The sequence below is a fragment of the Lutjanus erythropterus genome, chromosome 1 (assembly GCF_056507025.1).
Source record: "Lutjanus erythropterus isolate fLutEry1 chromosome 1, fLutEry1.hap2, whole genome shotgun sequence".
NCBI lineage: Eukaryota > Metazoa > Chordata > Actinopteri > Lutjaniformes > Lutjanidae > Lutjanus > Lutjanus erythropterus.
In genome coordinates, this window is record NC_139317.1 from 22878848 (window position 1) to 22891132 (window position 12285).

At 38.3% G+C, this 12285-nt stretch overlaps 1 protein-coding gene across 5 annotated transcripts in view; it reads right to left on the reverse strand.

Annotated features, from left to right (window-relative positions):
• Nucleotides 1-214: 214 nt before the first annotated feature.
• Nucleotides 215-12285, reverse strand: part of mical2a (microtubule associated monooxygenase, calponin and LIM domain containing 2a) — a 43389-nt gene continuing 31318 nt past the window's right edge. The window contains exons 15-23 of one of the 5 annotated variants that reach the window (XM_084717151.1): nt 12098-12169; nt 11867-12001; nt 11337-11444; nt 9407-9661; nt 7028-7135; nt 3432-3612; nt 3249-3325; nt 3057-3153; nt 215-420 (exon numbers count right to left, since the gene is read on the reverse strand). In XM_084717151.1, the coding sequence (XP_084573277.1) occupies nt 362-420; nt 3057-3153; nt 3249-3325; nt 3432-3612; nt 7028-7135; nt 9407-9661; nt 11337-11444; nt 11867-12001; nt 12098-12169 (1092 nt within the window). In that variant the 3' untranslated portion in view covers nt 215-361. Of the gene's footprint in view, nt 3154-3248; nt 3326-3431; nt 3613-7027; nt 7136-9406; nt 9662-11336; nt 11445-11866; nt 12002-12097; nt 12170-12285 lie in introns of all 5 variants that reach the window. The other 4 variants (XM_084717131.1, XM_084717141.1, XM_084717160.1 and 1 more) reach the window with 4 other exon arrangements.

The window sequence follows — 12285 nt, forward strand, 5'->3', positions numbered from 1 at the left end:
TGGTTCACAAAAAACAAACAAACAACGAAATAAAAATCACTTTTTAAGGAATATGAATACAAACTGAGATATCTATTTTTGCAAATGAATCCCTCATCTGAATCACTAAAAACCGGAGATGCAGCAGCTCTTCAGAGATCTCGAACCAGGCTTAGTTAGTAGTGGTTCATTCCCAAACTGCTGGAGGATCAATGACAAACACTGAAGCGGTTCATTAGTCACCCTGAGTTTAGTGTCACTCCAAAGAAACATCTTTAATTACTTCAGCACTGTAAATGTTGTTAAGTCATATCAGACACTTAGCATCAGTTATTTATCACATCACACACACACAGCCATGTGACCATGCAGATGATCACCTTCAAAATGTCATTTCTCCTAACCATCCAGCCGGATCACACACGTCAAACAAGGCTTCAGCTGAACGAGAGGAAAAGAGAAAAATGATCTGAAACATTTAGACATAAATAACAACAGATTAAAGCACAAAAGTATAAAATGTTTATGAAAACAAAACAAAATACTGACATTCATAATGAAGATGATATTTGTATGCTGGCACCATTGTTACAGTTTGATTTTCATCGTGTCATACAGCTGTATAAAATAAATGTTACACAAATCCAGTCAGTGTGTATGAAAGCATTTCTTTGGTATTTAAACACTTGTACTGCACTGTAAACTAGATATTTAACTCATATTACATGCAGCAGATTCAGTAATTCAACATGAAACATTATGCAACTGATAACAAAACACAAACATATTGCATATCCAGCATATCATGCCGTAAACACTTAAAGGCTGAAGTTTTTGCAAATATTTAAAATATTTTATAAAGAAAATCAAAATACTCTAAGGTGCTTAATAAGCATCATTAGACAGATAGTGTCTGAATAGGAAGCGACTGTGTAGCTTCCAGTCTAAGAGGTTTGCAGTTGATCTTCCAACAACATGCTTTCAAATTATGGCAAGAGTGGCAAGCACAGTCAAAAAACATCACAGCATGCTCACCAGCGTCTATTGTCTACAGTAAATCTGAAAAAGAAAAGTATAAATCAATTATTTAAAACACAACTGTCTTGGTAATCTTTTACAGGCAGGCAGGGTATCTCATGTTGCCTTCATGGTTTTTCTGAGAGTCAACAGTAGATGGCAGCAAAGTAGAAGTAAATACTGAGAAAGAAACTGTCCTGACCACAGTATAAAGAGATTCTTTGGTTTTATCGATAGAAAAACCAATACAAACAGTTCTCGAAAGTAAACAGAATGGTCAGAGTAAATAAAGATTATGAGCAAATTGTTGACATGCGTGTAAGACACACAGGCCTGCATATACATATTAAAAAAGACATACGGCAGGAGCACATATGTATAGTCAAAAGAAAACCTGCCTGAAACCTGGTGTTTCGGCGTTAACATGAGATCTTTTTATCTAATGTGACAGTTTATTGCGACGTCCACAAGGCAGTTCTCAAACATAAAGTGCATCAAGTTAGTCAGTCATCACCTGAGTTAAGTTATTTTAACTGCAGGATCCATTTCCCAAGACAGTTGAGTTCTACAGCAATGATTAGTGGACATGTCAGCAGTCTCAAGTCCTTAATGCACAGACTGTGGCCTGTTTTCAAACCTGTTTAACTTATTTTAACCCTACAGTTTACACATCAAACCCACTGCAAACTTATTTGGTGCAGCTTTCATTATTTCATATATTTTTCCCGACACCCCTGTAGTAAATTGCTAAAAGTTGCATGAGCAACCTACAGTGTCTCTTCTTTGGCCGAGTCCAACATCCAACACACTGAGAGCAAATCTACCTACAGTATCATCTTAAAAGGCAAGTAAACATTAAAAGGTGCTTGTGCACGGCTACAAATGATATCAAAGGAATACTTTTGATTATATGACGTGCGTATGACTGAAATACTTACTGATGGTCAGTATATTAGCTACAGTAGATGCTGGTCCACACGCCGCCAGTTTGGAGAAGCACGGAGGCTAAGCAATGTACTACTGTGAACACAGTCAACAGCAAAAGGTAATTTAGCCACTGAAAAAATAAGTGTACACTATATTAAGAATATTTTCACCGCTTTACTTTGCTGTTAGACAGCCTGTACCAGCAGGAAACTGTTGCTATGTAACCCAAATATCACTGTCCCCAAACAAACCAAATTCCATAGGCAAAATCAGTAATTATACCTTGCAGAGCACAGGAGTTCCTGGGCTAACGCTGCCTCCATCTGTTAGTTTATTTATGCTATTGTGTGACTTTGGTGTTTTAAAAGGATTCAGCAAAGTTGCACAATAACACGAACAAACTAAGAGATCGAGGCAGCGGCAGGCCACCAGCTCTTGTGTTCTGTGAGGTGAAATTACTGATTTCACTTACAAAGTTTGGTTGGTTTGGGCAGAGCAATATTGGATTTATATAATGGAGGTTTTCCGTCAGAAAAGGCTGTCTGAAGGTGAAGTAAAGCTGTGAAAATATTCTAAATACAGAGTACACTTAAACTGATATTGATTTTGGCTGATTTTAGGTAGACCATTTTTAAATGGGTAAAATACCTCTACTGTAATACTGTACTGTTAATATACTGACTACAGATAACAACCTCATACAACACCGCTTCAAATAATCTGAACTATCCCTTTAACACGAGAACACTCCAGCTAATGCACTCCTCAGCAACAGATTTAATGACATTTGGAGTCAAATATTAACAGCTGGGGTCTGCTGAGTGTCTATATGAGCCTGTGGCCTATCTGGTCCTGCAGCCACAGCAGTAGCGGCTGTATAGAGCCGGGTCCATCAGGCACAGCCTCTGTGTACATCTGCAGCAGTACCTCTTGTAAAACGAGCAGCAGGGGCACGCTCACGCTCAGTAGCTCATACAGGGACGCATAGTCCTGGGCATTGTCCCTCAAGTGGCCAGCGAGGGCCTGAGCTGTACTACGCACGCGGTTAGACAGATACCAGGGAGCGTTACACACGGCACGAGTCACACTCAGCGGCCAGCTCAGGTGTTTCTTCATGAACGAGCTGAAGGTACCTGCCGAGGTTTCACTCTGCAGGTCTGCTGTGCTGCTGGACTCAGAGTTCTGTCCATCATCAGCACATCGCTCCTGAACTATGGCTCCATAACGATTCTAAGACAGAGGAAGAGACGGACAAAGAGGTTAGATATTTTACTGTAAATATGGCGAGGATAAGATGGAATTTGTTAGAAAGGCAAGGCACTCACTGAGCGAAATGACAAATTCCTCCTGAGGTTTGTCCCATTGTTGCGTTGATCAAAGTGAAGTTTGCAGTACAACTTTCCTGGAAGATTACAGCAAATGTCAGGATAAAGCAGCCAACTGGATGCTCAATATATAGTAAAATGTGGATCCAACACTGTCAACAGCTGACATGTGATGATACGAACCCTCTTCAGAGTCGAAGGCGTGCGCTCCCTGTCGCAGGGCAGAGCTGCAGGTGGAACAGCGAAAGCACTCTCTGTGGAAGTAAAGCCCTTCGGCACAGACTCTCTCCACCATATAAACACGCCTCTCACATGAGTGACACTTGTCACCTGATGGGGGGAAGGCTCTCCGTAATGAGCCGCCCTGGCAAACAGAGTACAGACAAAATGATGATGACGAAAAAACGTGCTCAACAGCAGCACCCTGACTTGTTTGACCTGAATGGAACAGGACGTTAAGTAGTATCATAGATAACAACTGCATGTAATATACTATTTCATGTCAAAATGGCTACGGCATGCAAACTATTTTTACTGTAAGAGAGTCTCTGTGAATATTTAATAAGTTTAATTGACTTTTATCTCTCTACATTTGCTATTTTAAGTTTTAACTCAAGATCGAAAAGCTAGTAAATGGACAATGAGTTAAGATTTTCTTTATCAAATTTTCAGTTGTTATGGTTTGTGTCATTTAGGTGGCTAGAACTGTATTCAGGTATTAGAATTCAACTAAACTAAATTTATTAAACTAAATTTAAAGAATTGGTCAATCATATGCCAAAATGCAGCTCGTATGAATCCACGCTACCAGGATGACCGATGCCAAATTTTTGGAATTGTATCACAGTGTGTGAAAACCCTGAAATATGACTGCTATGTTGTCTGGCTTTGCCTTTCTTATTCTTTATTTTGTGGATTATGATTAGTGCTATATCCTCTCTAGTATGGATATCTCTATTCTATTTCCATTAGTGACATCACCAATTGAATCTCCCACTTTATATGTTAACCTGCCATGTACCAACTCGTTCATAAGCAAGTTAAAAAACAAACATAAAACATATTTTTAAAAAAGATTTTGTTTTTCTAAGGACTGGAAGAATAAACTTTCATGATTAATATTTTCCCATCTTTAAGGATATTATCAAGAATATTATCGAGCAGTTTTTATTTAACAAACATAAATGCACCAACAGCTCTTATGGTTGTGAATTTTGCAACACATTAAAACTCTGTGTTCAGTTAGAGGTGGATATTAAATGCAGGAAGAGTAACAATGTACAAGATCAGAAACACACAGCTGTGTTAATGAATGTTTTCCACTCAGATCAACACTCTTCTTGTCAGCGTTTCATCTTGGGAATATTCTGTGAGACCACTGCAGAGTGGGTGAGCTGTTTGAGACTCTGTGTCTGGGTCATTTTCAGAGAGGGTGACCACTTTCTTTACTTTAAAGCCTACAGACTTCAGACTCCTTTGCAACTGCTCACTAACATGGAGCCAAGAGGAAAACATAGTTAAGGAAAGCAAGTCAGATAATTATATATAATCACAAGGTTATATGGATAAACACACACGGTTCGGTGAGAAAGTTTAGTGTGTCTAAATAGTTTCCCAACTGCTCTTCAGGAATCAGATTTGATCCATGATGTTTGTATACTGTACTGTGTGAGTTTCTCCTTTATATTAAACTGGTGTAGGTCCTGCTATAACATCTGGTTGGTGAGATGGAGCGGGCTGTTTGGGATGGGTGGAGCAGAGAAACCCACAAAGTGCCACCACAAGAACACACACTTCTCCTCTGTGAGGACTGCCGGTAATTAAAAGCACAAGGGGCAAACAGCAGTTAAAAGGAAAGCTCTCATGCAAAGCAGCAGCCATTTTTCACAAATCTGTCTCTTATAATTAAGAAGATACATGACAGCAATGAAAATATTGGGCTGAGATGCTTGTTTTTTAAAGCTGTTTTTTAACATGTTGAGCTTTAACTGCTGGAACAAACATGACGTCATTAACATGAACTCTTTTTGACACTTCATTAGGTACACCGAGATAAAAACACAACAGCCCTACAATAAATCATAACTTCATTAAGTTTATAGTGGTCAGCATTTGTTGATGCTTTTTAGATGTTTCAACTTTAGGTTATGTTTGTGATTTAAATTTCATTTTGTCATACTGACAGGCTTATTTAATATTTAGTCTACCGTAATATGCCTAATGAACTGTAAGGAATCACTGGAAAATAGGAAACATTTACTGCAAAACCATATGTACGGCCCTTTAACTCAATATTAAGGTTAAAACAATCCTATCATCACACAAGAATGTTGGATGATTCTAAAACCCTGGATTACACTGAAAGACTCTGACATTTTGAAAATTCTTTACAGATATTGTATGGTTGGTGAAAGCTTGTGGTTTGCAATTAAACTATGGTTAAGGTTGGGAAAAATTGGAGTTAACAGTAGAAAAAAAAAGGTCTGTGACAGGACATGAACTACTCCCACATGAATGTTGGCCAAGCTACACACTCATCAACCACTGGCTACAGAAAGGACACACTACATCCTGTCTTGGCAATAAACATTAGCACTGGGTGTAAATGTTGACTGCAGAATCATCCAGCATAAAAGTAATGCCTTGAGATACTGAGATACATTAAAAGTAAAGTGACAAACTGTCTTAATCTTAATTTTGAGCCAGTATCTTCTGAAGATGCAGAAACAAGTTATGAACATAAAGTCAGAAATGAGTTAGCATATTTGCACCTCTGGTTATCTTGTCTTGAAGTCAATGGTTTTTTGGTAAGATGTCTGAAACAAGTTTAAGAGATTTTCATGTTTTGTTTTACAAAATAAAATCTGTCAGTAAACAGCACTTGTGAATTTTGAAGCTTTTCCGCATCTTTAAATAGGAGGTTTCTAACAAGCGGCTAATTGAGACTACAGACGTTGTTGGGGACATTAAGTATCATCATGCCGAACACTAGTTACTTACTGGTGGTGACACTGAAATAATGTGACAGCGGTGTAGTTAGCTTATAGTCCAACGTTAGCTTTTTACTTCCTGCGACTGCAGCTTTAAAAATTGTAAATCAAAAAGTGGTGTCATTTCTTAGGATTATCCTGCAGAACAAAGCGTGTAAGCACGCACCTTTTATGGAGCAACATTAGCATTCACTTGTAGTCATGTTTCTGGTCTCCTGGTTAGTATGTCCGATATTCTCTCTTTTAGCTCTGCTTTTGGTCTCATCCAACTCATGAGGGAAATATCTGGCTCTTAAACACTCCACTGTGTTCATCAGTTAGTTGTTAAATGTGTCTGTCTGCGTTTGATGCTGAACAGGTACTGCACAGTTCAGCTGGATGCTAAACGATGACCTGAAACTCACTATAAAGCTCCATAAAGCCTAGGAGTACTGTATTTCTCAGTAGGTCCATCTCAACGAGTGAGCCTTTCACATTGTCTGATTGTTTTTATATTGTCATTTGAAACACTGGTATTATTAAATTATTTTACAGCTGCTTTAAGTCTTACCTTGATAAAAAAGGTCATTGAATTTTTATGACAAAAATTTCAGCATCTATGTATATCTAAGTGTCAAAAAAAAATCCATGTTGTAAAAAATAGTGGATGAGACAGAAAGCTGGCTGCATGAGACAGTTTGTGATCCCAAACATTATGTGTTTCCACATCCACATAAACACACTGTGAGGGGCAGGTGGTGCAAAACACAAGGCCGGGGTGGGGTCACAGATCAAACTTGAGATAGTCACCTTGAATTCAGCTGAGCTGTCTCCTGAGAACAACCCACTAAGGTGAACAGCTTTTTCCTTTATACTCTTTGTCTGAAACTCTCTAGCCTGTTGTGTCTGAGCTTTTTTCTGCAGGATGACACGGAGCACAGGAACAAAGAAAAGCCATCAGTCTCGTCTCCTCAGCACAATGAGACACATTCTCCCACCAACAACATAATTAGGTAGACTAATAACCGTTTAATACGCACTACACAGCTAAATGATGAAAGACCTTTCTGTTCTACTTTCCCAATAAGAGCAGGCTTAGACAGCTAAGTGCGTATTGTCAGGGGGAGAACAATAACATCGCTGTGTGGAATGAAAGCTGCCTTATTACATTAATTTCACACCCCACTTGATGTGGTTACTCATACTGTACTGGAGCAGAAAACTGAGACAGCCACACAGACCTCACAGAGAAATCTGAGACAAGGACATCAGTTCAGCCAAGAAATAACTTTATATATCAGATAGTGAAGTACTTAGTCTTTAAGGCATAAATAAGTCAAAGTCAAATTTCAAAGCACATTAATCAAAAAAATAATCTTGATAATCAATCAGGAATGCTATGCGCAAAGTTTTAGTATCTACAACGCAGATAACACAGGGGTGGACAAAATAATGAAGACTACATGAACTACATAAAGGTCCACCCAGGGAAGAATTCTTGAGAAATAGTTGATTGTTCAGTCTCATTTCCAGTTTGTTAAATACTGACATTCAAGGAATAAGACTCAACAAACAACTATCCTACCACTTTTTCTCTAAGACCACTTGAAATACATTGTGCTTACAGGTTATTATGTAAAACAATGCCAATAATATACTGCCTACCCCACCTTTAAAGGAATAGTTTACTTGTTCACTTTGTTTATCGAGAGTTAGGGGAGTTATAATCAATACCTGTCTCAAGTCTGTATGTTAGCTAAGCATGAAGACTAAAAGCAGGGGGAAACTGCTAGCCTAGTTCTGTCCAGAGAGCTAGATACTTTTTTTTCCCCAGGATGGTGACGGCATAATAAAACCTACTCTGCTCCTAACTGGCTTACGTTGATATTCTAACCCTAACCCTCCTCAAGTCTAAATCTACACAACCCAAACCACCAAAGGCAACAAACACTAGCCAATCAGAGTGAAGTGAGGCAAAATTTTTCCTTACAGTGATAAGACCCTCAGAATTATCGCACCCAGCTGTTTTCAGTCAAAACATAATTGTTACTTGTAACTCTCCCTAAATCTACAATTCACTATTTGTCAATAGATTAAAAAGTGACAGTGTTTTTGGTAAGCTAGAAACCCGAGCTACAGTATCAGTTCCTCCCTGCTTCCAGTCTTTATGCTTAGCTAAGCTAATCACCTCCAGGCACCAGCTCAGTACATAACACACAGATAGGAGAGTGGTATCAATCTTCCAATGTAACTCGCAACAAGAACATTTATTAGCGTAATTCACAAAATATTGAACTACTACTATAATGATAATGATAACACTGTTAGCCTTCACCAAAGGGGGTTTAGAAGAGTTAAAGTGAGTGAAAAAAGATGTCAAATGCATATAATGGTAATTAAAACAACAAGCTTACTTCCGATCTAGAATATTTGAATGTTTCTTTTCCAATTGTGATAACTATTAAAGCAGAGAAAAAAAGAGTATTGCTTTGCACACCAGCTCAACTTTGCAGACATGCAAATATCTGGCATTTTTCAAATCTGGCCGTTCTAAAAAAAAAAAAAAACTGAATATGCCTGGCCTTACATACAGTATATGCCAGTTAGCAGTATTCTATCAGCTATAAAAGAGCTCTGGTAATCAACACTTGGAGAGAGTTGAAAACAACATGAAACAGCTCCAAAAAAGTCAGTTTATTAGTGTTCAAAATGCACTTCCATCTGTCAAAAAACCTGAGAAAAAAAATCTAAAATATTTCCTACTATTCATCCCAATTTTTCTCAGCAAAATACAGTTCTGCCCTAAATGACTTTGAACAACTTTGCAGTGCTGATCAAAATCTGAATAATCTAAATAGCTGCTTTTTTTCAGACGTAAGTCAGTGCCTGCAGCGTGGCCCTGGCTGACTGGCCAATAATCCGCCTGTGTGTTTGTCTCAGCTTGTGCCAGGTCTGAAGGCCTGCCTTTGCCATTTTCGTCAGGCCGGATAATTTAGGGGCTTACTTCACCATCTGACTGCACATTACACAAGCCTAAATGTATGATCAGGGCATAATATATAATCAACATTCACTCCGGGGTTACTTTCTGGGGATCAGAACATGAGACAATCAGAAGGGTTTAAAAAGAGAACAGAGACATAAAGAGGAGAAAGAAGTTACAGGTATGAAGGAGGAGATAGTGATCACCTCAGAGACGTGTTCATCCACCTCCCTGAGGCGCTGGAGCACTCTTGACATGAACTGGATTGCTGAGTGGCAGGACGGAGAAGAAGCAGGGGGGTCTGCAATCTCAGGCTGAGGCTCAGCGTGTGTTTGCTCAACGTGTCTGAGCCTCACTATAGAAAATGGATGCTGGGACTGAGGCTGGAGTTGGGGTTTGGGCAGAATCTTTGGAGGCCGGTGGACTAAGTGTGCTGCCGCTTTTCTGATACTGACTTCAAACTGAAAGGGATCACATACAGCAGTGCACATGTGAGCTGTGGTATCACTTATTTTATCATTCACTTAGAGGCCGTAGATCGTTTAAAGAACCATACAGGTGGTTTTATAAGTTTCAGCCCATTAACTGCGCAAATACATCACAGGGCTGCCAACCATTTTCAAAGCACAGCACAAGTTTTGTGAGCTGTTAGTCATGCCAGAACTATATGAAAATCAGCTTACGACCCATTACAGTGAATACTCTGTCTGCTTTATGTTTTGCCAAAGTTATATAATCATCACATGGTAATGCAGTTGTGAGCAGGAACTGTTTTTAAAACGTTCTTCCTGTACCAGTCTGGCATGTGAGACCTCTGAGTCAACAGCCAACAGCTACATTTAGATGTTAAATTTACATTTTTCTTTTTTTTTTTAACACTATTTGGGTTCTTTTTGTTTGCCCTGTGGGTATGATTTTTCTCATGAATACAATGCTTTAACTGCAGCAACTACAAAGCTCTTTTGTGAGGTTTTGTCTGGTTTATTAAGATTTATAAGTAAACATAATATGTATTAAAGTATATACTGCAGGGGTGTCAAACTCAATTTCTTCCTGGGCCACATCAACATTAATGTTGCCATAAAGTGCGGTTGTAAATGTATGACTACATAAATGTATTTACCTGCTATCATATTAAATGATTGGCTCTGCTTTTTAGTAATAACTTAATAATAATAACTAGCTCTGAAATGCATTGTGGAATATGTAGTTTGTGGATACTTCTGAAAATGCAGCATAGCATTGTATTTAGCAAATTATATTCTTTGCAAGTTCCAATGGACCACAAACAGTTAAGAGACTCTAAAAGCTGTGAATTTGAGTTTGGATTCAGTAACACTTGCATTTAAGTGCAGTTTTTTTTAATTCATGAGGGAATTTTAACAATTATTCAACTGTGGTCAATGAAGCCAATTTACTTTCATGTGATCTTTGTCAAAATTTAATTTGAATGCTTTTGAATTCCACTTCTGTAGAACTTTTAAAATGAAAACTGTATATTGTTTACCAAACATCAAAACAGCATCGACTTAACTCCAATGGCGTAGGTCTGACATGAACTCCACACTGGAGAAAGTTGGAAAACAAATATGCAAAAGACTTGCAGCACAATTTGTATGGTTTACAGGATTAATGTGTGTAACTGTATATCTTTACTTGCATTTGATCTCTTGAGCTTTAAATCTAATTTCATGCTAATTTGATCTGGTTTGTTGTTCTAAATATAATTCCAGTAAGACATGAAGGAATCACATTCAGTCAGTTTGTGGTGTGAAATTGGGGTCTAAATCAGTCAGGACAAAAGAATGTAAAACCACCAGTATGGTCATTTAAACATCCACAATAAACGGAAAACTCCTATTTTAGATAAATGATATAATCTGAACTTTACACATGGGTGGTGTATGTGTTTGAGGTACATACATGTATATATATTTATAGCATGTGCCTTCAAATTTGTATGTTTGAGTATTTTCATGTACTTAACTAAACATATATCTTGGGACAGGACAGAAGTAGCAAACAAAAACTACGTTATGTGAAACTTTACAGACTGTCACTAGATTTAAAAGACTGTCCTGGTGCCTTTAGCCACTGCTTGTGTGTCTTAACTGCCAACTGGCAGCTCCAGACTACCTGTTTCTCAGGAGGAGGTTTCGGTGGGACAGGAGGCCTGCATTTAATGTGCAGCAGACTCTGAGTCAGGTCAAGAGTTTGCAGCGGGGAGGACCTCTCACAGTCTGACTGAGATTTTGCAGAAAGGTTAGGAGGAGTGTTAATAAAAAGGCACAGAAAAAGAAAGAGCTGAAACAGAAAAGGCTGAAAACATTAAATGCTGGAAATAACAGAGGAGAAAAGACTTTGTAGTATTAGCAAAAGAAAAGTTTTGTCTAATTAAAACCACAGACCACTGTCAGAGCTCCATCTCACAACAAGAGAAATTTAAAACATATTTATGATCCATGAAAAAGACGGCAAATAGCCACATCTAACTATATGCAGGCAGGAAAGAGGCATTTGTCAAATAGACAGACAGATACATAGAGTATATTCATACATATAAACATACTTAATTGTAGCCTTAAAGTACTAGAATGAAAGCCATAGCCCTGCTACAATAAAATAAAATCTATGGGCTTATTTTGAACACACTGTTGTGCTTTTACCTGTGGTTTCCGGACAGTGTAGCTAGGTGTGGTTTCAAACTTGGCCAGCAACTGAGTAGAGATTGAGCGCACCTTATTCTCCTTGGGCTCTCGGCTCTCTCGCATCGAGGAGCCATTACTCGACAGATTCGTGGCCTACAAGAGATGGACAACAGACACAATCCTACTTTATTAACATTCAAAAAAAAAGAAGAAAAGTTAAGTTTGAAATTAAAGAGTTTAGCAACACACCTCCTCCAAATAAGTGCAGAATTTCCGCCTCCTTTTGTAAATGGAATCTGTACCATCTAACTTCTTTTCATCCTGGAAGTGCAAAACATGGAATATGACTGAATATCCACAGCTGAACCACAAAGTCTCCTATGCATAATGAATATATTGTGTTTTAACACATATTTAAGAATAACATACTGTACATA